We start from the raw sequence: 27,195 nt of genomic DNA on the forward strand, positions 1-27,195 counted from the left end.
AAAGAAAAATTGACAGCCCCCCAAAACGGAGTATGGTTGCCCACATGGTGGGGTAAAATCGGTCATACACGTAAAAGCCCACTCGTGTACATATGGTTGAATGTGGGTGTTGCAGCCCACGAACAAAGAAGAAGAAAAAAAAGTGACATATGCATATAAACCTAGAACAGGCCTGTGACGGTGATTATTTCGTCAATTTTTCCCAAGGGGATGAAAAACAACAACATTGACATCAACAAACTAAGCTGAACGTGAACATGATTACACACAATTCACAAAATCATGTGTAACAAGAAGCAAAACAAAATCATAAATTGTCAGTGGGCACCTCACCACACACATGCCCCACAGACTTGGATGTTACTGGATATGATAGATTTGGGGATGAGCGGTGGGGGGAAGAGAGATGTGTGTGTGTGTAGGGAGAGGGGAGGGCCAGGGGGATGTTATGCCCCTAATAAGCGTGGATGATGGAGCAGAAAAAAGAAGAAAAAAAAACCCCAGAAGGTAGAAGAAAAGAAGTATGAAGACAGAGTGGAGTGGGCAGTACATGGGACGGCTTTGGGGGGAAATCCTGGAAGAGTGGTCCCAGGAGAGGGGCAGGAGGCAGGCAGGCAGGACGGTGTAAAAGCTTCAAACTACCCCCATACTGGATTTTACCCCGGGGCTATTCTAGGCCAGCCTTGAGTGACCCGTGATGTCATTTTTGCCACCCCCTTTTCTTCATTATTTTGAAATTACGGCTGTTGTGTGGGTTTACTCGAACTATCAGAACAGGAAGGGTGGTTGTTCTGGTCAAGCCTTCGTCAGCTGTCCCACCTCCTGCACACCTCCTTTTCCACTACAACTTTATGGGAGAAAAAGTAGGGGGGAGGGGGCGGGGCAGGAGGGGAGTCCTACTAAATGAGTACAACTAGTGAAAGTTGGTGGAGGTCAATCCATATTTGAATAGAAAATCAATGCCTGCTCCCCCTGTCCCTGGAAGTTGAATGTCAACTAATAAGAAAGGGGATAAGTTCTAACTGGACTAAATTTACCCCCAGCAGGGTAATTTCAAGCTAGTATAGAATGAAACCCTCTATCCATTCTGAGGGGGGTTTAACCCAAACAGTTCTGACAAGTTGAGGTTTACCACCGTGGGGGTGGGGTGGGTGGTAGGTGGTGGTCATTCCAGGCTGGTCTACACAGACCCTGGGATTAATCGGGGCTAGCCAGATTTATCCTGGGGTATAAATCAGCAGGGGCTGTGAATGAATAGGTTCAATGAATCAGGATCGATGGGCATGGGAAAGCAGCAGAAAAAGAAAAGGGGAAAAAAAAACCCCATGAAAATCCCGTCATTGTCCGGCAGTATATGGCTCCTTGGGTGCGCTGAACACTGAGGCAGAATGCTGGTTTGGCAAGATCGCCACAGCTAGCAGACAATTTGCTTCATGGAGCCAACTCCACCCCCTCCGCCCCCTTCCCCCCTTGGGGGTGCTGGGGTCTTTCAGCATATATAGCATCCCTGCCTTATGGAAATTCTGTGCTAGAAATTTCCTCTTTTCTATCACTCTGTTTCTGCCTCCCTCCCCCCCCCCTTATCCCCACTCCTACCCTTCCATCACTATTAATAGATTTTTCTTCCTCCCCCCTCCCCGCCCCCTCTTTTTTGTGGAGCAAGCTTAGACTCTTTTTTTTCTCTCATTTTTTCCCCGAACTCTAATGGTACTATCTTCAGTTGTTTTGTTTTTTTTACTCAGTGATGTTGTAAACACTGGGATGGGCACCGGCTGTCCACTCCATTGTGTTACTTGCCAAGATATGGCATTTGAATAACAGTAATTTTTGTGTGGCTTTGAAGTGGCTTTTTTTTTTTTTTTTTTTTTTTTTTTTCATTTCTCCTTTTTGATGTTTTTTGTTTTGTTTTGAATGACCTGGGCGACGGGTGCAATAGCCGAGTGGTTAAAGCGTTGGACTGTCAATCTGAGGGTCCCGGGTTCGAATCACGGTGATGGCGCCTGGTGGGTAAAGGGTGGAGATTTTTACGATCTCCCAGGTCAACATATGTGCAGACCTGCTAGTGCCTGAACCCCCTTCGTGTGTATATGCAAGCAGAAGATCAAATATGCACATTAAAGATCCTGTAATCCATGTCAGCATTCGGTGGGTTATGGAAACAAGAACATACCCAGCATGCACACCCCCGAAAACGGAGTATGGCTGCCTACATGGCTGGGTAAAAATGGTCATACACGTAAAAGCCCACTCATGTGCATACGAGTGAACACAGAAGAAGAAGAAGAATGATCTGGGGGTGATAAATTTTAGCGGAAGGGCTGACACCCCCAGCACAGCTTTGTCTTATTTGCCTTAAGGAGCTTTTAATAATTATGATGGTATGTATTATTTTTCTTGTCATACATTTCAGTTTTGTTTTTAACATGGTTGAATTTTTTTTACATTGTTGGACAGTCCTGATACGGCCTTTGCCAATGTCAAATGTTAAATGTCAAACCCGAAAACGAGTAATTATCACACCAGCTTTTTCAGAGAACTAAAAAAAAGGGAAAGAAAAATAGAACAGTTATAAAGTGTGTTTACCATTGGAAGTAAACACAAACACCAAAGAGTATTTACCAAAGGAAAGTAAACACAATTATCAATTTGAAGTTGTTTTATTCTGTAAATCTGCCATGTGTTCTTTGCAGTTTTGGTGCGCTGTGTGTGTGTGTGTGTGTGTGTGTGTGGGTGTGTGCTTGCATGTTACCGTTGCTGCTACAAACAATGTGTTAATCATTATCGGCATCATAAAGTTTCTGTTAATCAACAGTGTTGCTACTACCACCTCTTCTGTTATTGCCATTGCCAGCAAAGTGACTACAACTAATGCTGCTGCTGCTGCTGTAATTACTTATAGACTGCTGCTGGTAATTCTAGTCAGCTGCCATTACCAGTTACAATGATGATGCTGATTTTGATGAGGAGGTAAACAGAGATGATATTGAGAGTGATGACAGACAACAGTGTATGATGACAATGGGGGTGATGACGATGATGAATGGCATTGGTGCGTGACAACAGTGCATGATGACAGTGATGATGATTGAAATGACAGTGCATGATGACAGTGATGATGATTGAAATGACAGTGCATGATGACAGTGGGGTTGATGATGATGTGCGACAATGATGTTTGATGATGATGTTTCATAGTGGTGACAAGGGGTGGATGGGATGATGATGATGATGATGATGCATGATGTATGATGTTGATGATGCAATACAATGCAAGATGACAATGAGTGGGGTGGGGAATGGGGGTGAGTGATTACGATGATGCTTGATAATAACAGTGCATGATGACAATGATGGTGGCAAGGGCAGTGGTACATGATGGTACATGCCAATGATTCATGATGGGGATGATAGCAATGCATAGGCAGTGGAGGTGGGTAGCTTGATGATGACATTTCAGATCCATGACCACAGAACATAGCAACATTGCACAATGACATTGTGATGTGGGGTGAGGTGATAATAATGAACATTCAAGATGACAAACATGCACATTGACAGTGGGATGTGGGGTGGGTTGTTAATGACCATGTGCAGGGTAGGTGGGGGGGGGAGGTAGGGTGGTGATAATGAAGATTCAAGATGATGACTGTGAGGCGTGTGAGGGAGGGGGGTGATAATGATGAAGGTCCTTGATGATGACCATGCACAATGACAATGGGATGTGCAGGGGGAGGTGATAATGATGAAGGTCCATGATGATGACCATGCATGATGACAATGGGATGTGCAGGGGGAAGGGGGTGATAATGATGAAGGTCCATGATGATGACCATGCACGATGTCAATGGGATGTGCAGGGGGAGGGGGGTGATAATGATGAAGGTCCATGATGATGACCATGCACGATGTCAATGGGATGTGCAGGGGGAGGGGGGTGATAATGATGAAGGTCCATGATGATGACCATGCATGATGACAATGGGATGTGCAGGGGGAGGGGGGTGATAATGATGAAGGTCCATGATGATGACCATGCACAATGACAGTGGGATGTGCAGAGGGTGGGAGGTGATAATGATGAAGGTCCATGATGATGACCATGCACAATGACAATGGGATGTGCAGGGGGAAGGGGGTGATAATGATGAAGGTCCATGATGATGACTATGCACGATGACAGTGGGATGTGCAGAGGGAGGGGGGTGATAATGATGAAGGTCCATGATGATGACCATGCACAATGACAATGGGATGTGCAGGGGGAAGGGGGTGATAATGATGAAGGTCCATGATGATGACCATGCACAATGACAATGGGATGTGCAGGAGGGGGGGGGGTGATAATGATAAATATTCATGGCGACAACCATACACGTTGACAGTGGCATGTGGGGTGCGGGGGGTGATAATGATAAATATTCATGACGACGACCATACACGATGACGACAACAATGGGATGTGGAGTGATAATGACGACAACAACAACAACAATTCATCATAACAACAACAACATCACTGCACAGCTGTCTGGGGTGGCCATCCTGGGCGTGGGGATCTGGATCCTGGTGGACCCGAACCTGGAGGACAAGATCGACGTGATCCACACGGGGGACCAGGAGTACTTCAAGCACGCAGCCTACCTGCTGCTGGCCTTCGGTGCCTTCATCTTCCTGGTCGGCTTCTCCGGCTGCTGCGGGGCCATCCGCAACTCCAAGTGTCTGCTGGGGCTGGTGAGAGTCTGCTGGGGAGGAGAGTGTTGGGGTTCATTAATTGTTTGTTTAATGACGGGCGCAATAGCCGAGTGGTTAAAGCGTTGGACTGTCAATCTGAGGGTCCCGGGTTCGAATCACGGTGACGGCGCCTGGTGGGTAAAGGGTGGAGATTTTTATGATCTCCCAGGTCAAAATATGTGCAGACCTGCTAGTGCCTGAACCCCCTTCGTGTGTATATGCAAGCAGAAGATCAAATACGCACGTTAAAGATCCTGTAATCCATGTCAGCGTTCGGTGGGTTATGGAAACAAGAACATACCCAGCATGCACACCCCCGAAAACGGAGTATGGCTGCCTACATGGCGGGGTAAAAACGGTCATACACGTAAAAGCCTACTCGTGTGCGTACGAGTGAATGCAGAAGAAGAAGAAGAAGAAGAAGAAGTTTGTTTAATTAATCAGTTAATCAATTAATTAATTTATTCTTTGTGTGTGTGTGTGTGTAGGGGTGGTTGAGGACAAGGGGAAGAGGGGTGGGGGGTTGAGGAGATGTCCGTTGTTAGGGGTTGAGGGGGGGTGTGGTCTTCCGCAACAGTGTCTGCTTGGCCTGGTCGGTCGGAGTCTGTAGGGATGGAGAGTGTTGGGGTTTTAAGGGTTTTTTTTTTTGTTTGTTTTATTTGGTTTATTTTTATTTTTTGTGTGGAGGGAGCAGGGGGTTGAGGAGGTGTGCGTGGGGTTTGGGTTTGGTCCTCTGCAACATGGTGTCTGCTGGGGCCGGTGGTTTATTTCATTTTATTTTTATGGGTGTGTGGGTGGGTAGTTGGGTGGGTGGTGATGGTGGTTGTAGACTTTTAGCAACTGATCTTCCACAATAGCAAGTGTCTGCTTTGGATGGCTGGACCATTGGGAATGGCACTGTTGACTTGTTTTATTTTATTTATTTGTGTGTGTGTGTGTGTGTGTTTGTGTGTGTACATGCGTGCATGCATACAGGCGTGCACGTGTGTGTGTTGTGTGTTTGTGTGTGTGCATGTGTGCATGCATGCATGCATGTGTGTGTGTGTGTGTGGAATGGGACTGTTGATTTGTTTTATTTCATTTATTTGTGTGTGTGTGTGTGTTTGTGTGTTTACATGCGTGCATGCATACAGGCGTGCACGTGTGTGTGTGTGTGTGTGTGTGTGTGCATGCGTGCATTCATGCATGTGTGTGTGTGTGTGTGTGTGTGTGTGTGTGTGTGTGTGTGTGGACATGGGATGAGCAGGTGTGTTCAGGGATAGGGGCATGGGGATGGGGTTGGATGGGGGTGCAGGGAGGGGTTGGTTGTAGAGTGGTAGCGACAGGGAGCTGATAGGTGGTGGACATTGTGGGTACTGTGGCTCTAATGTTGCGTACCTTATTTAATGCAAAACAATTTTGTGGTTTTTAGATGAAAGGAGAGGAATATATGTATCTTCATGAAATAAAGACGTTTTGCTGTTGTTAAAAGGGTGGGAGTTGGATATTGTTGAGTGAGGGAGGGAGATAAAAAAAAAGAGTTGAAGAGAGAGAGGGTGAAGAGAAAGAGAGAGAGAGGGGAGAGAGAGAAGGGAAAGTAGGGAGGGAAGAGAGAGTGGGCAAGACAGAGAGGAGGGAGGGAGAGAGAAAGAGATATAGTGGGCAGAGAAAGTGGAAGGAGAGAGAGAGAGAGAGAGGAGAAGGAGACAGAGAGGAGGGGGAGACAGAGAGCAGGAGAAAGCTGAGAAAGTGGGCTGGGGAGAGAGAGTGGGGGATAGAGAGAGAATGAGAAAGAAAGAGAGAGAATAAAGAGTGAGAATGAGAAAGAAAGAGTGAGAATGAGAAAGAAAGAGAGAGAATGAAGAGTGAGAATGAGAAAGAAAGAGTGAGAATGAAGAGTGAGAATGAGAAAGAAAGAGTGAGAATGAGAAAGAAAGAGTGAGAATGAAGAGTGAGAATGAGAAAGAAAGAGTGAGAATGAGAAAGAAAGAGAGAGAATGAGAAAGAAAGAGTGAGAATGAGAAAGAAAGAGAGAGAATGAAGAGTGAGAATGAGAAAGAAAGAGTGAGAATGAAGAGTGAGAATGAAGAGTGAGAATGAGAAAGAAAGAGTGAGAATGAAGAGTGAGAATGAGAAAGAAAGAGTGAGAATGAAGAGAGAGAATGAAGAGTGAGAATGAGAAAGAAAGAGTGAGAATGAAGAGAGAGAATGAAGAGTGAGAATGAGAAAGAAAGAGTGAGAATGAGAAAGAAAGAGTGAGAATGAAGAGTGAGAATGAGAAAGAAAGAGAGAGAATGAGAAAGAAAGAGAGAGAATGAAGAGTGAGAATGAGAAAGAAAGAGAGAGAATGAGAAAGAAAGAGTGAGAATGAGAAAGAAAGAGAGAGAATAAAGAGTGAGAATGAGAAAGAAAGAGTGAGAAAGAAAGAGTGAGAATGAGAAAGAAAGAGTGAGAAAGAAAGAGTGAGAATGAAGAGTGAGAATGAGAAAGAAAGAGAGAGAATGAAGAGTGAGAATGAGAAAGAAAGAGAGAGAATGAAGAGTGAGAATGAGAAAGAAAGAGTGAGAATGAAGAGTGAGAATGAGAAAGAAAGAGAATGAAGAGTGAGAATGAGAAAGAAAGAGTGAGAATGAAGAGTGAGAATGAGAAAGAAAGAGAGAGAATGAAGAGTGAGAATGAGAAAGAAAGAGTGAGAATGAGAAAGAAAGAGAGAGAATAAAGAGTGAGAATGAGAAAGAAAGAGAGAGAATGAGAAAGAAAGAGAGAGAATGAGAAAGAAAGAGTGAGAATGAGAAAGAAAGAGTGAGAATGAAGAGTGAGAATGAGAAAGAAAGAGAGAGAATGAGAAAGAAAGAGAGAGAATAAAGAGAGAGAATGTTATGACAGAGAAAGTAATATAAGAAAAGTAAAGAGTGGTGGTATTGATGATAGAAGAGAGAGAATGTAAGATATCAACAAGTATAACTGGAAATATAATAACGAGTGTTGTGAGATGTGAGTGTGGTGTGAGGTAGAAAGAAGAGGTGGGAATGAGAGATGTGATGAATGAGGTGAGAATGGCTGCAATGTCGCGGTGCGAGTCTGTAGGAGAAATGGAGAGATAAAGAGGTGTTGTTGAGTAAAGATGAGAGGGGGTGAGGATGGATTGAAAGTGTGAGATGGGGGTGAGAAGTGGTGTGTGAGTGGATGGTCCCTGCAAAGGCTGCTGGAGACTGGAAATTATTAATGGAGCTGGAGTGGTAATTGGGGTGAAAGTGGAGAGAATATCGCAATGAATCGAAAACAGCAAGTGTCATGCTCGGATGTAATGGGTGAACTGATGAGTTATGTATGGTGAAATGGTGCAGCAAATGGCATGAGTGTGATGGATGATTGTGTGTGGAGAATGGCAGCAGATGGAGGATTATGGTGAGACATGGAAGACAGAGTGTCAGAAGCAGGTGGATGAGGATGAAGGGGTGCAGAAGGATGAGTGAGATGAGTGTGCGACAGGAGCCAGGAGGAGAATGTGTATGGGCTAAGATGATGCGACAAAGCAAAGAGTAGACGAAAGAGAAAGGAAATAATGATTTACTAAAAAAGATGTTGCGTGTAAAAGGTGGAGTGGATAATGTAATGAGGGAGAGAGATAAAAGAAAAAGAGTTGAAGAGAGAGAGGTAGAAAGAAAGAGGGATTAGAGAGAAGGGAAAGTAGAGGGAAGAAGTGGGCAAGACAGAGGAGAAGAGAGGAGAGAGAAAGAATAGTGGCAGAATGAGAAGAAAGAGGAGAATGAGAGTGAGAAGAGACAAGAAGGGAGACAGAGAAAGGAGAATGAAGATGTGACAATGAGGGAAAGAGTGAGAAGGAGAAGAAATGAGAAGAAAGAGAGAGAATGAGAAAGAAAGAGTGAGAATGAGAAAGAAAGAGAGAGAATAAAGAGTGAGAATGAGAAAGAAAGAGTGAGAATGAGAAAGAAAGAGTGAGAATGAGAAAGAAAGAGAGAGAGAGAGAGAAAAAGGAAAGGAGAGGGAGGGCAGAGAGAGAGAAATACGGAGAGAGAAAGGAGGGAGGGGAGAAAGACATGGAGGAAGAGAAAGAGATAGGGAGAGAGGAAGGAGAAAGAGACTGAGATGACAGAGAAAGTGAGAGGGAGAGAAAAAGAGAGTGTGAGAGAGAGAGAGTGGGGGGAGAGATAAGGATGGAGAGAGGGAGAGAAAGAGATAGGTCAAGGAGAAAGAAAGAAAAAAAGAAAGAGAGAGAGGGAGAAAGAGAGAATAGGGGAGAGAGATATAGAGACAGAGAGGCCTGAGAGAGAGAGAGAGAGAGAGAGAGAGAGAGACGCTTTTGACGCTTTGACATTTTGTCATTACCTGTAAGGGTCTATTGACAAGGGGGTGATGAGGGTTGATCCTTGTATCCCCTGAAGTGCAAAATAATATTCTGCTTATTAGCATTTGATCAACAGAGAGAGAGAGAGAGAGAGAGAGAGAGATTGCTGAGAAAGTGGGAGGCGGGGGAGAGAGAGAGAGAGAGAGAGAGAGAGAGAGAGAGAGAGATTGCTGAGAAAGTGGGAGGCAGGGGAGAGAGAGAGAGAGAGAGAGATTGCTGAGAAAGTGGGAGGCGGGGGAGAGAGAGAGAGAGAGAGAACTGACCAGTGAGTAATGTCAGAAGTGTGTGTGTGATGGCAGTACATCTTCTTCCTGGTCCTGGTGTTTGCTGGGGAGCTGGCTGCTGGCATCCTGGCCGCCGTCTACAAAGATAAGGTCAGTCTCCAAGCCCACCCCACACACCCCCAGCCCCACCCCCACCTTACCTGTCCTGTACCCACCTGTCCCGTCCACCTCACCACTGCTTTCGTTTCAGTTTGCACAAAATCCTAAGTCAAAATTATATTTTGATATGGTAAATTGACAGAGCAACGACTGCTTTTTTGAAAATCATTATTATTTTTCTTATAATGATTTTTTTTTTTTTTTTTTTTTACAACATTATTTTGCAAGCCATCTGAAGAAACAAAGAAACTAAGAAAGTACATCTCAAAAGATAAGGTCAGTCTCTGCACCCCCCCCCCCCCCCCACACACACACACACATGCACCCTCATTTTGTGTGTGTGTGTGCGTGTGTGTGTGTGTGATTCTTTCTTCCTACCACCCTACCTCATTTTTGTGTGTGCCTGTTTTGTGAACTTATCTATCTATCTGTCTGTCTGTCTGTCTGTATGTATGTATGTATCTGTCTATCTATCTGTCTATCTATCTGTCTATATATCTACATGTATGTATGTATATGTATATAGCTGATTTCACTGAAAAGTATTGGGCTCAGTGTCTGTTTTGTACTCTCCTTGTTGTTTTTGTTTCTGGGGTTCAACAGACCATTGAAAAATGTTGCTGCTTATGGTTGTAGTTGTCAGATGTGTGGTTTGTGTTGTAGTTTGAAAAATGTTGCTGTTTATGGTTGTAGTTGTCAGATGTGGGGTGTGTGTTGTAGTTGTTGCCAAGTTGTAGTTGTTGTCAGGCATAGGTTGTGTGTTACACATCATCTGAGATGTGTTGTTGTCACCATGTTGTTGTTGTTGTTACCATGTTATTGTTGTTACCACGTTGTTGTTGTTACCATATTGTTGTTGTTGTTGTAACCACATTGTTGTGGTTGTTACAGTGTTGTTGTTGTTACTGCATTGTTGTTGTTATCATGTTGTTGTTACCATGTTGTTGTTGTTAATGTTGTTACATGTTGTCGTTGTTGTTACCATGTTGTTGTTATGGTTGTGGTAAGACTTGGGTTGTGTGTTACACATCATCTGAGATTTGTTGTTGTAGTTGTTACCGCATTGTTGTTGAGGTTGTTACTATATTGTTATTGTGGTGGTTTTCATGCGTTGGTTGTGTATTACACATCATCTGAGAGGTTTTGTTGTTGTGGTCACCATGCAGTTGTTCATGTTGTTGCTGTGTTGTTATTGCAACCCTGTTGTTGTTTGTGTTGTTACTATGTTGTGGTTACTATCTGACGTGGTTTTGTGTGTGTATCACAGCTCGAGGATGAGTTCAAGAAGGGCATCATCAAGTCCATCGAGGAAGACTACCTGAAGAACCCAGATTCCTTTGACGCTGTGCAGAAGGAGGTGAGATCCCCATTCCCCCCCGGTGTAGCAGCCTGTTTATACCCCCCTTGGCTTATACCCCCGGGGTCACTGAATTGGCCATGCTTTTTGACTCACTTGTGTAAACAAAGTGAGTCTATGTTTTAACCCAGTGTTTGGTTGTCTGTGTGTGTGTGTGTGTGTGTGTCTGTGTGTCCGTGGTAAACTTTAACATTGACATTTTCTCTGCAAATACTTTGTCAGTTGACACCAAATTTGGCATAAAAATAGGAAAAATTCAGTTCTTTCCAGTCATCTTGTTTAAAACAATATTGCACCTCTGGGATGGGCACAAAAAAATAAAAGAAGCCTAATTATATGCAAACTGCATTTACTGTTATATTTATATTTTTTTTTATTCTCTAAACTTGGCACTCTGACTTCTTATTCTGACACAACAACAAGAGGAGTCATTTTTATCATTTTTTGTTCAAACAGAAACTTCTTTTGCTAAGCATGGAATTTTTATTTGTTTTGCAAACGTTTTGGTGCAGATAGTAAAAAAGGGAAATTACTCTGTAATTAATGCTAGGGGACTTAATTTATCACAAGTGAGTCTTGAAGGCCTTGCCTCTCTTGTTTTCTTTTTTCTGCTGTAGATGCTTTTTGTTTTTCAGCAGAAACCTCATGACATCCACAGCGGTGGCCTCGTGGTAATGCACCTGACTGGGAATAAGTGAGTGCCCTGCAGGTTCCAGTCCTGCACAGAACTGGGTTTTTACTTTCCTCCCGTCCATTAGACCTTGAGCGATGGTATGGATGCTAGTCTTCAGGATGAGACAGCAAGAAAAGAGTTGCCTATGGCAAAAGTTTTGTTGGAAAACGCTCCTTAATAGAAAGCAAATACACATCTGGACAGGCAGAATAGAAGAGAAAAGAGGGGTGGGGGGATGTCGGGTATTTGGAGTAGGGGGCAGAGGGGTTAGAGAAGAGGATTGAAGGGAGAGCAGCCTGAATTCCATGCAGTGAAACCTGTTAAGGGCTGATGAAACACAGCGCAGTGCGTTACGACACAGGACCCTAACATAATGTAATGTGATGTAACGTTAAGTAACATGATCATAATCATGACTGGAGCATCTGTCCTGTCTGATCAGATCCTATGTTATCCTGTATAACAAAGAGGAGCAAAACAAACCATCCAAAACTGATATAACTCCGTCACTACTTTTCATTTTCTTTTATTTTCTCTCAAGGCCTGGCTAGGTGCATTGGGTTATGCTGCTGGTCAGACATCTGCTTTGCAGATGTCGTAGTGTCCATGGATTTGTCCGAGTGCAATGACGCCCCCTTGAGCAACTGTACTGTACTGAACTGATCTGACTCTCACATTATGTGTGTGTGTGTGTGTGTGTGTGTGTGCAGCTGGAATGCTGTGGCGCCTCGGGTCCTAAGGACTATGAAAACAGCACGTGGTATAAAGAAAACGAGAAGAAGAACATCTCTTACGAGGTAAAGAGCTCAGGTTGCGTCATGATGATATGATATGGATACTTATATAGCGCTTATCCTCAGTTGGAGAGCAAGCTCTAAGCAAGCTTTACAAGCAATGAGTCATTTGCACAACAGCCGGCCTGCCTGGGTATAGCCGACTGACAGCTGCCATCGGGTGCTCATCATTCGTTTTCTGTGTCATTCAATCAAGTTTCAGTCACGCACACATACACACTCAGACAGACATGTAACATTTTACATGTATGACCATTTTGTTTATTTAACCTGCCATGTAGGCAGCCATACCCCATTTTCGGGGATGAGCATGCTGGGTATGTTCTTGTGTCTATAACCCACTGAATGCTTACATGGATTGCAATATCTTTAATGTTTAACATGGGTATTTAATCTTCTGCATGTTTCATACACACAAAGGGGGGTCAGGCACTTTCAGGTTTGCACATGTTGATCTTGGAGATTGGAAAAACCTCCACCATCAACCCACCAGGCGTCATTACCAAGATTCGAATCCAGGACCCTCAGATTTAAAGTCCAAAGCTTTAAGCACTCAGCTGTTGAGCACATTGTTGATTTACTGGAGAGGTGGGTGAGGTAAGGGCCATGTCTGTGTTGATGTTTTGTTTTTTTTGTTTTTTTTTAAAGTAAACAGACAGTGTGTATATGTATTTGTGAAACTTTTTGTGTGTGTGCTTTTTGGGGGATTGGAGGGGGTGGAGTGGGATGGTGGTTGTTTTTATTTTGTTTTGTAATAAAAGAAACTTTTGTGTGGATATGTGCTATTGAAAACATGTTGGTTTGCTCTTCCTAGGGAGAGCAGCTCAGATTTCACAGACAAATCTGTTGTGACATAAATGTAATACAATACAATACAGTGTAAATACAGTTCAGATGCATATTCATGTGTTGTTGAAACTAATGCACTTCTGTTGTTTTTTGTCTTTCTTGAGTGAACAAAGTTCAGCAGTGTGTGTGTAGTGTGTGTGTGTGGTAGTGTGTGTGTGTGTGTGTGTGTGTGTGTGTGTGTGTGTGAGCATCAGTTTTACATCTTTCTATGATAGATGTAGATGTGTACAGTAGATAGATGGCTGTGTCTGATCAGCACACTTGGTTGATTCAAAGATCAGGCATCTACTCTTTTATTTTTTTTATTATTTATTCATTTACAGCAGGTTGTGTGTCTGATCAGCACACTTGGTTGATTCAAAGATCAGGCATCTACTCTTTTATTTTTTTATTATTTATTCATTTACAGCAGGTGTGGTGTAGCACATATGGATCAGTTTGCAGGCTTTGACATCACCTTGAAACTGAAAGCTGGAACTGTAGATGTATCTTCCCCTGAGTTTCAGTTTCAGAATAAAGGAGGTGTTAGAGTGTGCAGACAGATCCATGTATGCTACGCCACATCTATTGTAAAAAAAAAAATCAACAACAAAAATTGGATGTCTGATCTTTGCACAAAGCCAACATGCCTATCAGTCCCCTTAACCCTTTTATTACCAAGTTTCTGTGTGAAAAACACTCCCCAGTGCTGAATATTTTAGATTCGGCACTCTCAGTCGTACAGTTTGGTTGTCTCAGAAGACTCATACAAATATCTCGGTGTGATAATCGACAATAAGCTGTCTTGGAATGAAAACTCAACTGCACTCATTAAAAAGAGCAACAGTCGCATGTACTGTCTTAGAAAAATGAAATCTTTTAATGTATGCAAGCAGATGCTCCAAATGTTTTACACATCTGTTGTCTGTAGTGTTTTAACATACGGAGCCGTGTGCTGGGGGGAAAACCTGACCAAACATGACAAAGACAGGTTGGAAAAAGTCATTAGGAAAGCGGGTGGGGTGGTGGGTATAAGACAAGACACCTTTAGCGACATGCACAATAGAAAACTGACTGACAGACTAATAACAATTTTGACCGACGTAAGACACCCACTACATGATGACATTAATAGCAGAAGGTCAGACATAAGTGGTAGGTTTAGAGCTCCACGAGCAAGAACATCTCGATACATTAATTCATTTATTCCTACAGCCATTCGCGCACACAATCAAAACATCCAATACACTAAGTGAACCCTCCCACCCCCCAAGCCCCCTCGCCACAGCAACACCTGAACTTCACCAGCAGACGAGTGTATGGGAGCAGACATTATGCGTGCATGTGGGACTGAGCGGGTGAGCACGGGCAAGCAAGCATTTGTGTGTGTGTGTGATCGGAAGTGATTTTTAAATATTTTCTTATTTTACTTGGATTTCATGTATCTTAATGTTAATGTTTTAATCTTACTGGCGTGACATATGTTATGTGCATGCATACGTTGTTTGTGTGTGTGTGAGTGTGTGTGTGTGCGTGTGTGTGTGTGTGTGTGTGTGTGTGTGCATTTTACTTATATATACGATTTATTCCCTTGATGTTTTTATTTATGTATTGTTGTACAATACCTTATGGTCTTAACGTGTGTGTGTGTGTGTGTGTGTGTGTGTGCATGTGTGTGTATGTGTGTGTGGGTGTGTGTGCGTGCGTGCGCGCATGTCATTTTTAGTAATCTTATACCCTTTTTTGTTGTTGGATGTTTTCATTTGTTAATATTGTTGTGCAATACCCTATTGTCTTAACATGAGTATGTGTGTGTGGGGAGTCGGGGGGTTAGTATATCGTCAGCTATTGGGAATTCTTATTTGACTAGTTTTAATCTCTTCTTATGTTGCGCATGATTTTATGCCAGTGTTTACAATGAGCCTGTGATTGCACAACTTAATTTCCATGTGGATTAATAAAGTGTTTTTGATTTGATTGATTTGATTTGACTTGTCCACTTGAAACTCGGTCAAGGGGGGGAAAGAGTCATTGTTCTGTTGTGCTGCGGCTGTCAAGCTTTGTTATGATGACCACTCAAAGACAGCTAAAGTCACCAATGACGGTGAACTGTCTGGTCGACTAAAGTCACCAATGACGGTGAACTGTCTAGTCGAATAAAGTCACCAATGACGGTGAACTGTCTGGTCGACTAAAGTCACCAATGACGGTGAACTGTCTGGTCGACTAAAGTCACCAATGACGGTGAACTGTCTGGTCGACTAAAGTCACCAATGACGGTGAACTGTCTAGTCGAATAAAGTCACCAGTGACGGTGAACTGTCTAGTCGACTAAAGTCACCAATGACGATGAACTGTTTGGTCGACTAAAGTCACCAATGACGGTGAACTGTCTAGTTGACTAAAGTCACCAGTGACGGTGAACTGTCTAGTCGACTAAAGTCACCAGTGACGGTGAACTGTCTAATTGACTTAAGTCGTCTATGGCAGCAAAGGAGTGGAGCAAAAGGTAGACTGCTGAGGTGAGAACCGCACTTAGGTCCACAATGGCCTGTTAGCACTGCAAATATGTTTCAGATCCCTGCATCTTGCTGCAAGCCCAACGTGAACTTGAAAGATTGCCAGGAGAGAACTGACCAGGATTCATTCTACAAAGAAGTAAGTAGCGATTCCCATCATTACATTCTTTGTGTGTGTGTGTGTGTTTAGGTTTGGGACTGCTTGACATGGCTGTACTCTTGTGACATATCCTGGTGTGTCAATGAGGCTTAGACACACGGTGCTTCTTATGGACGTTTGAACAACACTCATCCAAAGACGCATTCGCAAAGTGGATGACCCACAACCATGTGGTCCCAGTCTTCCTGTTTGATCCTGTAACACACTCAACTGTGTGTAGGAACTGGCTGCTGGCCAGGATAAAAGAAAACAGCAACAAAAAAAACCCTCTCTGATGGGGCATGAACACACGTCCTCCTCTGCAATGTGACCATGGTGGCTGGCCTCACTGTCTCATCCTGATCTGCATCAGCTTTATTGTGTTTGGATGGTGAAGTATGTCTTTCAGTTGTGAGTCCCATAGACCAGTTTTGCAGATGGTCAACCTGGAAATTTTGCTTTCTCTTTTTTTGTTGCTATTAGATTTTTGATACTTTTATGTTCTTTCTTGGCTCATGTGTGTGTTGACACACGGTGCAAGTCTGTGTAATAACCAAGTGTTTTTGGTTGACTCTGTGTGTGTGTGTGTGTGTGTGTGTGTGTGTGTGTGTGTGTGTGTGTGTGGTAAGCTTAAACAGTCATTTTCTCTGGAACTGCTTTTTCAACATCAGCATTTGGCTTAGAAACAGACAATAATCAGTTATTTCAACATGTTCTGATTGTTATGAAAATGCTTTTCTGGGAGAGTACAAAAATTGTAAAGAAGCTGTTTGTTTGTGTTGTCTTTGGTTGTTGACTATTTGATGAGATCGATGGAATTGGTCATCGTCAGTTGTATGGTCAGGGTCTATGTGCATGAATGAGACTGTACTTTGGCTTGATTTGTTGTCTGTGTGTGTGTGAAAGAGAGAGAGGGAGAGAGAGAAAGAGTGTGTGTGTGTGAAAGAGAGAGAGAGAGAGAGAGAGAGAGAGAGTGTGTGAAAAAGAGAGAGAGAGAGAGTGTGTGTGTGAAAGAGAGAGAGAGAGAGAGAGTGTGTTTCACAGGACCAAAATTAACAGTTGTTCTAGACATGATGTGGCCCTGTGTGAACAGTTGGGTTATGAGCAGCAAAGGTTTTTTTGTTGTTTTTTTTTTCAATGTTTTTTTTATTTTAAAAGTACATTTGGTTGTTTGTCAAGGAACATGGTGGCAGAGTGGTTAAGATGCTTGTCTGCCAATACAGTGTCGGTTAGGGTCTGGGTTCACATCCCACTCTCGCTTTTTCTCCCAAGTTTGACTGGAGAATCAAACTGAGCGTCTAGTCATTCAGATGAGATGATTGACGAAGGTCCTGTGTGCAACATGCTCTTGGTGTGATGGACTGAGAGGTTTTTCCTCTTCTTCTTCATTCATGGACTGCCATGTAGGCAGTAATACTCTTGTTTCCTGGGGGTGAAGGGGTGGGATGGGTGTGGGGGTGGGGTGCATGCCAGGTGTGTTTTGTTTCCATAACCCAGCGAATGCTGGCACATGGATTATGTAATGTTTAAAACATAGGTATTTGATCTTCTGCATGCGAATATACACAAAGGGGGGTTTCAGGCACTATCAGGTCTGCACATCTGTTGACCTTGGAGATCGGTGAAATCTCCACCCTTTACCCACCACCAGGACTATCAGGTCTGCACATCTGTTGACCTTGGAGATCGGTGAAATCTTCACCCTTTACCCACCACCAGAACTATCAGGTCTGCACATCTGTTGACCTTGGAGATCGGTGAAATCTCCACCCATTACCCACCACCAGAACTATCAGGTCTGCACATCTGTTGACCTTGGAGATCGGTGAAATCTCCACCCATTACCCACCACCAGAACTATCAGGTCTGCACATCTGTTGACCTTGGAGATCGGTGAAATCTCCACCCTTTACCCACCACCAGGACTATCAGGTCTGCACATCTGTTGACCTTGGAGATCGGTGAAATCTTCACCCTTTACCCACCACCAGTGCTGTGACAGGGAATCGAACCTGGACCCACAGATTGAAGTTGGAACGCTTTAACCAATTGCCTGTTGATTGAGAGGTTGGTGTATGTATGTGTGTGTGTGTGCAGGGCTGCCAGGACAAGCTGGTTGAGTGGATGGAGGACCACAGCACGATCCTCATTGGTGTTGGCTGTGGCATTGCTGCCCTGCAGGTGATTCCCCTTTCAGTTCAAAATGCTTCATGATGATGATATAGATACTTATATAGCACCTATGCTCGGTCGGAGACCAAGCTCTGAGTGTTTTACAAACATGGAGTCATTTGCACAACAGGTTGCCTACGTGGGTAGAGCCGACTGACAGCTGCCACTGAGCACTTATAATTCGTTTCCTGTGTCATTCACTCAGATTTCATTCCGACACACTTACACAGACATGTAAGATTTTAGGTGTATGGCAGTTTTTGTAGGCAGCTATATTCCATTTTAGGGGATGTGCATGCTGTGTATGTTTTTATTTCCATAACCCACCGAATGCTGACATGGATTACAGGATGTCCAATGTGCATTTTGGATCTTCTGTGTGCATATACACATGAAGGGGATTCTTGCAGTTATGCACATATGTTGATCTGGCAGATTGGAAAAATATCACCCTTTACATACCAAGTGCTGTTACCAAGGGATTCGAAATTAGGACCCTCAGTCCAACACTTTAACCACTTGGCTGTTGGGCCCATTATCTCTTCAAACATTCCACTTGGCTGTTGAGCCCATTATCTCTTCAAACAGTGAAAACAGAAATCTTTCCTAATGCTCACTCAGACACTCATCAACTGATAAATACTTGATGTAAAAACAAACTAATAACTGGTGCAGCTTTCACGCCATGCGCACACCAGTCATCAGGTAAAAGAAAAATATTCAGGTATGAAAAATACAACATTCTAAGACACAAAGTGAAATAACAAATAAATGAATGACTCTACTCCCTTCCTTAAATGAATCAACGGGTAAGAGGAAATCATTTAAGTAAAGAAACCTAAAACATGATAAGACTTAAATGAACAAACAGTTAGGCATGGAGATGAAATGATTAACAGATAGTAAAGGGTGGTAACTCTCTCCATTCACAAGGTACACAACTTCAAGTGCTTACACTACCGATTCAGCTAGCACACAGGTAAATAAAAGGTATATTGGAACAAACCAAGAACAGGCGCGGCACGGCGCTTCCTTTTTTGAGGAAGTGTCTGGGTTTGTTCCAATGTACCTTTTTTTTTTTTTTTTTTACCCGTGTGCTGGCTGAATTGGTAGCGTAAGCAGCACTCACTTGAAGTTGTGTACCTTGTGAATGGAGAGAGTTACCACTCTTTACTATTTGTTAATTAATGAATAACTATCCACACTTTCTTGATTTCTAAGTACATATCTCTGTCTCTGTACCTACCTCTCGCAAACTTTCACCATCTAAATATCTTTCTCTCTAACAAATGTGTGTGCAGTTTCACTGGTGTAATAAGCTCATGAGTGATTAGGTGTGTACTTGAATGTGTATGTGTATGATTGTGTGTGTGTGTGTGTGCACACATGTTTGTGTGTGAGCATTCATGTGTGTATGTGTATGCATGTGTGTGTGTTAGAATTATAGTGCAGGTTTCATGAGATGTGTTCACAGCTATTTTGTCCAACTCTTTGAAGGGATTCTGTATTGTATAGATGAATTTAAAGAAATAATGTTTTGTTGTGCACACACGCATACTACTCACTCATTCATACACACACACACACTACTCATTCATTCACTCACACACACTACTCATTTATTCATGCACACTACTCACTCGTTCACTCACACACACACACACTACTCACTCATTCACTCACACACACACTACTCATTCACTCACACACACACTACTCATTCACTCACACACACACTACTCACTCACTCACTCATTCACACACACACACACACACACACACACACACTCACTCACTCACACACACACACACACTACGCACTCATTCACACACACACACTACTCACTCATTCACACACACACACACACTACTCATTCATTCACTCACATGCACATGACTCGCTCATTCACTCATACACACACACACGCACACTACTCACTCATTCACACACACACACACACTACTCACTATCACTCACACACACACACACACACACACACACTACTCACTCATTCACACACACACACACACACTACTCACTTATTCACTCACACACACATTACACACTCACACACACACACACACACACACACACACTACTCACTCACTCATTCACTCTCACACACACACTACTCACTCATTCACTCACACACACACACACACACACACACACACTACTCACTCATTCACACATTCACACACACACATGCACACTACTCACTCATTCACTCACACACACACATGCACACTACTCACTCACACACTCGCACTCCTGTACACATAAATTCTTCCATTTATTTACATGAATTTGTATGTTGGGTGCATGTGTGTGTGTGTGTGTGTGTGTGTACATGTACGTGTCAATGTGTATGTGTGCGTGTGCATGCCGTTGTTACAGATCTTCGGCCTGGTGTTTGCCATATGCCTGTGCCGCAGCATCGATGACGAAAAGAACTAACAGTCCATGAGGGCTTTCTTCTTCCTGCACCTCCCCCCACTTACTCCACTCCCCACATCTCTCCCTCAGCAGTAGGTAGTAGTACCTCTCTCACTGCTCTCACCAGGAAACACCTTGGCTACCGCTCTGATTTCTGGCACTGTCGATCGTCATGACGAGCCTCTCCAGGGATCTGTCTGCAACATCATTTATCATCGTCGTCATCATTGTATTCTTCTTCTTCTTCTTCTTCTTCTTCATTGTCATCATCATCGTCTCCTATCCTGATTTGATAATTATGATAGTAATGAAGATTGATGCTTTCACAGAGTGACACTGACACAGATCGACTCCCTCATGAATTGATGCTCACACATCCCAAGCAGGGAGATTGTGGTGTTTATAATTAAAAGGTTGAACATGCATAAACTTACATACATCACGTACACATACTTGAAGAAGCATCTGCACATACATACATGCTAACATGCTACGACACTATACATAAACTATATACATTCATCAAGTACAGCAAACATGAACAAACGTGCACACACAAACACGCAAGCAAACACACCCACACCCACATACCCACATACAGCAAGCGCAAGTTCAAGAAGCACATTATTCAATTTGACGCAGGAGTCTCAAGTTGTTTTTTTTTGTGTGTTTTTTTGGTTTTGTTTATTTTTTTTACAAAGGGAAGATAGAAAAGTTTTATCCCCCCACCCAAAATAGTATAGACGGAGAAGAGTTATTTGTCTTATTTGGGCATGAATTTGTTGGAGACCGGTTTCCTTTGACAAACTGTGTGAGGTCTTCTGTAAGGTTGTAAACAGTTTGACATGCAGCGTATGTATATATATATATATATATCTGGAGAGAGAAAGAGAGATTTTGTGTTGTGTTTCTGTTTAAAGATGTAGTTCTCTGCTATCAGGGCCTTGAGAAGGTTTTGATCACAGAAAACTGGGATGGGGTGTGGGGGGAGTGTGTAGCACCAGTAGCTTGTCATTTGTAAGGTCTTTGTTTGGGGGTTCACATACAAAATGCTGTGTAGAAAATTGTGGCCTCTAGACATTGGACTTGTCATTTTGTAAGTAAACGTGTACACTCACCAACGTTCCTCTCAGGCCTTGATCAGTTTGCTGGGTTTTTTACCAAGCCTGCCTGTTGGAAAGTTGATGATGGTGCTGTTATGATGGGTTTTTACCACGCCTGAGGATTTGAAAGTTGACAACGTTTTGTTGCTAGGTTCAGGTGTAGTGCAGAAATGAAGTCAGTCACCATGGTGGTGAGCTGTGTGGGGTGAAGACAGGGGGTTGCGGGGGAGGGGACGGGGAGTGGGCAGGTGGGGTAGGCAGGTGGTGTGATCAGTGTCTTCATTGGTCAGCCTTCTTCCATCTGTGCTTTTCTTCTCTTTCTCTCTCTTTCTCTTCTCTTTCCTTCTTTCTCCCTCTCTGTCATTTTCTTTCCCCCTCTCTCATCTCTCTCCCTCTCCCCCCCGCACCCCCCCCCCCCACCCAACCTCTCTGTGATGGATTCCATGGACTGTAGTGATTTGTAGGGACAGCAGGTCCACTGTGATTGTAGCCACTCTGGTAGTTGTATCTTCTGCTTTTGTGCTGTACTGTAACATTCACAAGTAGACAAAGCGTTAGTTGTTTATTTTATATATGTGTGTGTGTGGATGGGCGATCAGTGTTGGTGAATAGGCGCCTGAAAAAAACAGAAACAGCATCAAGAAATATGCCTTCACTTTATATGTTTTTTTCTTCTTTCTTTTCTTCTTTTTGCGAAGAATTGTGACATAGTGTTTTTATATGTGAACCCCAACCCATGTATGTGATTTTGAATATAAGAGAGAGGTGACAAAGTCTTTGACCAGTCAGGTTTGATGGAAATATCATGGGGGCTTCTCTTGTCAGCGGATGCTTGGTATGAAAAAAAAAAAAAAAAAAGCATTATAGGAGACGTGAGTAAAAATATAGGAGATTTCTCCCATCACTGGCTGCTACAGGTCTGGTGCGATGACAGCACCCAACACACTGGACTGGTCAAGTACATCATGAGGGCAGTCTGAAAGATTTACAAGTCAGCCGTGAAAATTGCTACTGTTCTTTTTCCATGTAGCCAGCAGGGCACAGACTGATGAGTTATTCATGTTGATTAAGGACACAGCCCCTAATGAACAGGGCACTGTAACGGAATTTTACATTTCAGTGGAAGCTGTTAATGTAAACAGTGCAGCTTCTTGCGTAACTCATTACCATCAGAACTAAGATACATTGTGTATCTTTCAGTCGAAATGCTTTATCAAGACACAGCGCAAAACTTACAAAATAAACTGTCTCTGTCATTCGATGTCATCAACAAAAACATTGTTGTAACAAACATGGGTGCACATGATGTTACTTTGGAAGAGACAGGACGTTGAAGATGGCCAGTCTGTTCAAATGTTTCTCTGTTTTTATACAAACTTGATTGAAACATCAACATGGCTATGCGGCAGATAATTCCAGCAAACAAGCTAAGAAAAATCAACACAGCTATGCGGCAGATAATTCCAGCAAACAAGCTGAGTTAATAACCGTGCTGACACAAGGTAACAGTGAACCGGAGCAAGCAGGAGTCGTGTGGTGACTTGCAGCAAGACTTTGAGAAGGGAGGCAACTCAACAGCTGCGATCAGGTTGTGGGTTCTGCTCCAGAGTTCCAGGTCTGCCTGTCGCCTCCTACAAAACAGCGGCAGATGCTGACTGAAGGACTGGTGGTTCGGTTCTTTGACAAAGAGACAAAGAGATTTTATCGCACCAATGTTCAGACAAAGTAATTTGTTGTGGTGGTGTTCCTTCACTCGTCCTTGCACACAGCCACTGCATATTACCAAAGACTGAAACACACTCAATAAAAGCAACACCCTCGCAAAAGCAACAAGTGGGCATTAATGACAAAGCGAGGGTGAGATGGAGGAGTATGGGACTTTTTCAATATTTTGTACCAGTGAAATAAAACACATATACTTTTTTGGAAGCATTTGACTCGTTTTCTCAACATTGCCAGACCAACATTGGACCAGATGGACGGTGTTTCAATTCACTGGCCAGCAAGGTCTGAGAGAGCTGAGCATGGCACTCCGCAGGCCACGGTGTGGTGGTCGTCACTGGAGGGAGAGAGGATGGCTGGGGATGGAGTTCAAAACTTTTTTGTCCAGTGATGGGTGTGGTGTTGGAAGCTCACTGCTTTCTGACCCAGACAGCCATCTGGCATTGCTCAGTGGTGGGTTTTGTTTTTTCTATATCTTTTTTAACCTCAAGATGTTTCACTGTTGGTTCTGCTGCCGCTTTAATGAGTGTGTTATCGCTGGATGGTGCCATTTTCTTCATGTTCTGCCTGTGTGTCGTTTGTCTAGTCTGGAAAAAAGAAAGTAAATAAATTGAAAGGATTTTGCTTCTGATCGTGTCCAGGGACTTTTCTGTCGCGGTCAGTTGTTGCCTTCATGTCGAGGGCATGCTATGCGTTCTGTGTTGTCGGTTTTTTTTCGAATGGCTGGAATCCAGACCAAAGGATAGCAGTTGGTGGGGGGATTTGTGGCAGTGTTGGCAAGGTCTAGAACAGAGTTTCCTGTGTTATGGAAACCACCAGCTCTTGGTTCAAGGACAGGCTTCTTTTGGGTTTAGCGTGGAGGTTGGGAGGCTTACAAATGTTATCTACCCAGAAATTTAGATTACTTTTCAGGGGAAGGGGTGGGGGGTCAGTATTATGACAGTAGCTTACTGCCATAATAATTTAGGGGTCCTTTCAGTAAAAATGTACAACAGTACCACAATACATTGGAAACTTCTGTTTTTTTTTCTCTCCTCCCATTTTGGAAAAAGAAGTGTCAGTCGATGACCACATGAGAAGGTGTTTATCCTTTGGGTTAGGAGTCTGACCAGCTCACTGTGATGCAGACTTACGCACGGTGTAAACGGCTCAATGCATTACCTGGTTTTAGCCCTTTTGAACACCTCTGTCACCTGTGTGAACATAGCTCATCAGTTTATGAATTGAAATGTTCAGGAAATCGCTCACCACATGACAAGCTTTCAACTGTTTAAACTATGCCTTCTTTGGGGTGTAAGGTAGTGTTGCATATGCTGCTCATGATATGATATGACAAGCTGTCAGTATTTGTGTTTTTTTCACAACATACAACATTTTCAGCACTTCTACAGTGCCTTCTGTGGATGTAGTTTATGAAAGGTCTAGCTGACGATACAAGCGTTGAGTCTGTGTGCAATGCCTTAGGGTGTTATGGTATGATGTTACCTCACCACAGAACCAGCTTCCAGTCTATTTGTCATGCTTTTGGATGTGATACATATATATCTGAATAGCTCACGTCATGATGACAGAACTTTTGTCCTTTTTGAAAAATGTTTTTTTACGCAACCCCCTTTGGAGTGTATTGTATACCCATAGCTCACTTCCTGACAAGCATTCAGGTTTTTACAGCCCCTGTTTTTGGGGTGTGAAGTACGGAAAATAGCTCACTATATAATTATGACAATTTTTCAGGCGTTATTTTTGTGTGGATTTGATGTATGGAAAAAGCTCATATTGCTAAAAAGTGTTCAGCCTTTTTTTTCTTCTTCTTCTTCTTTTATTTTTAAACAGAGTATTTGTGTAAAAAAAAATAGCCCACATGAGGCATGTAACGTTTTTAACCACCACACACCGTTTGAATGTCAGTTCAACAGGTAGCATGGTAGCTCGATACAAGACAGCCATCTCCCACCTTTCACCAAGCCAATATTTATTGTGTTTGAAAAGGGCACACCACCACAAGCAAGTAGCTATTCTTCAAGAGCTCTTTGGATAAGTTACCAGTCTTTGCAACTATCTGATATTTAGGTACATTTACAGTCTCAACAGCCTTCTCATGTTTAGACATGTTTGCAGTCTTTATGTCATTCTGATGTTTAGATATGTGTACAGTCTTTACAAACTTCTGATGTCTAGATAAGTTCACAGTCTTTACAAACTTCTGATGTCTAGATACGTTCACAGTCTTTACAAACTTCTGATGTCTAGATAAGTTCACAGTCTTTACAAACTTCTGATGAGTGAAAACAGCTCACCAGAGGTTAAGATTTTAGTTTTTACCGTAAGGCATTTGTTTTCATGCAGGTTTCATTTACATGAATAGCTCAGACCTTGAAAAGTCAAGATTTGAGGATTTACCGAATGCCTTTTTTTTTTTTTTTTTTTTTGTAGATGTACTTTACATAAATGGCTCAGACCATGAGAGGTTAAGATTTGATTTTTTTATTCTGGGAGGGAGGGGCGGGGGGTGTTAGGTGTACTTTACATGAATAGCTCTGAGCATGAGAAGCATTCCACTCTGTAGCATTTACATTTTGTGTAGGTGTGGTCACTGGAAACAGTTTTCTGACCATGTCTAGAGCTGGCTAGCCCTGTAGTGCAAACATCTGTAGTTGACTGTTGAATGTGTCAGCAGAACGGAAGGCAAACACTTGGAGACCTTGGATAAAGTTGTTGAATCCTTTCTGTATGATGTGTATATACACACACAATTTTTTTTTTTTAAAGACATATGACCTATTTTTTTAATAATCATGTTATTGTTTTTTTTCGGTTAGCTTGTGTATGAGATTGAATTGTTTTGATTTTGAAGTTGTTTTCTATTGTCTTTGAAAAAAAGAAAAACAAAATTTAAAGTGATGAAGACCCTGTTGTTGGCCGTATGACAGCTTGCCATGCTGATGCTGTGTTCAGTGTTGTGCCATCAAGAGAGCAGTTTAGATGTATGTGTGTTCCAGCTTCTTTTTTTAAAGCTCTCGTTGTGTGTGTTCTGTGTTGTCTGGTGGACTATAAAAAAAAAAAAAAAAAAAAAAAGGTGTTAGCCACAAGATGTATTATTGTGTCACAGTTGTGGACATTTTTGGAATGCCTTAGCTCTCACATCATACTGAATGGCCATAGCAGATGATTGCTGTTGTCTTGCTCGTGTTACTAAGAAAGTGTTCTGCGTAATTATGTCTGCCATACAGGATGAAGGGTGGTTCGTCTTTTTTGCAGTTTGTACAGGCTTCTGTGAAAGAGTTTCAGTTTCAGTAGCTCAAGGAGGCATCACTGCGTTCGGACAAATCCATATACGCTATACCACATCTGCCAAGCAGATGCCTGACCAGCAGCATAGCCCAACGCGCTTTGAGAAAAAAAAATTTTTTAAAAGAAAAAAAAAAGGGGGGTGAACAAATAATAGATAAATACATAAAAAAAATTACTACTACCACTACGAATAATATGTATAAGGTGCAAAAACTTGATGAAGTCAACTATAAGCGTACATAAATAAATAAATAATAATTATAAAAGAAAATGTGAAAGAAAGAGCAAACAGAGAATTAAAAAAGACAACAACAAAACATCCAAAAAACAAAATGTGAATGGAAAAGAGACAAAAATTAAATGAACAAAAAATCACTGAAATTTGTATTCAAAACAAATCAAGCGCACCAAAATTAAAACAACAAAAAACAACAACTGAAAACAAAACATTACACTAGTTTGGAAGAAGTTTGCTATGTACCAGTACATAACAATGTAAATGACACTGCAAACCATTGTGGTTTGATCACGAGTTTAAGACAGCTTGGAATCTGTACTTTTCTGCAGAGTGAGAAAACATCGCAAAAAGAATTCATGTTGAAACAGTTTACTAAAAGTAAGAAAAAAACTGAAAAAAAATGTGAAGAATCCAGAAGAATTACTAATGAAAACTGATGAGGTGTTACGATGAAAAGTAA

General features: G+C 42.5%; 1 protein-coding gene across 1 annotated transcript in view; it reads left to right on the forward strand.

Moving 5' to 3' along the window:
- The window catches only part of LOC143301636 (CD151 antigen-like), a 54,263-nt gene extending 27,659 nt beyond the window's left edge, over nt 1-26,604 (forward strand). Inside the window, exons 3-9 of the mRNA XM_076616060.1 lie at nt 4,525-4,731; nt 9,379-9,453; nt 10,730-10,819; nt 12,203-12,289; nt 15,692-15,772; nt 17,870-17,953; nt 20,343-26,604. Of these exons, the coding sequence (XP_076472175.1) occupies nt 4,525-4,731; nt 9,379-9,453; nt 10,730-10,819; nt 12,203-12,289; nt 15,692-15,772; nt 17,870-17,953; nt 20,343-20,402 (684 nt within the window). The 3' untranslated portion in view covers nt 20,403-26,604. The remainder of the gene's footprint in view (nt 1-4,524; nt 4,732-9,378; nt 9,454-10,729; nt 10,820-12,202; nt 12,290-15,691; nt 15,773-17,869; nt 17,954-20,342) is intronic.
- The last annotated feature ends 591 nt before the right edge of the window (nt 26,605-27,195 follow it).

The sequence above is a fragment of the Babylonia areolata genome, chromosome 27 (assembly GCF_041734735.1).
Source record: "Babylonia areolata isolate BAREFJ2019XMU chromosome 27, ASM4173473v1, whole genome shotgun sequence".
Classification (NCBI taxonomy): Eukaryota; Metazoa; Mollusca; class Gastropoda; order Neogastropoda; family Buccinidae; genus Babylonia; species Babylonia areolata.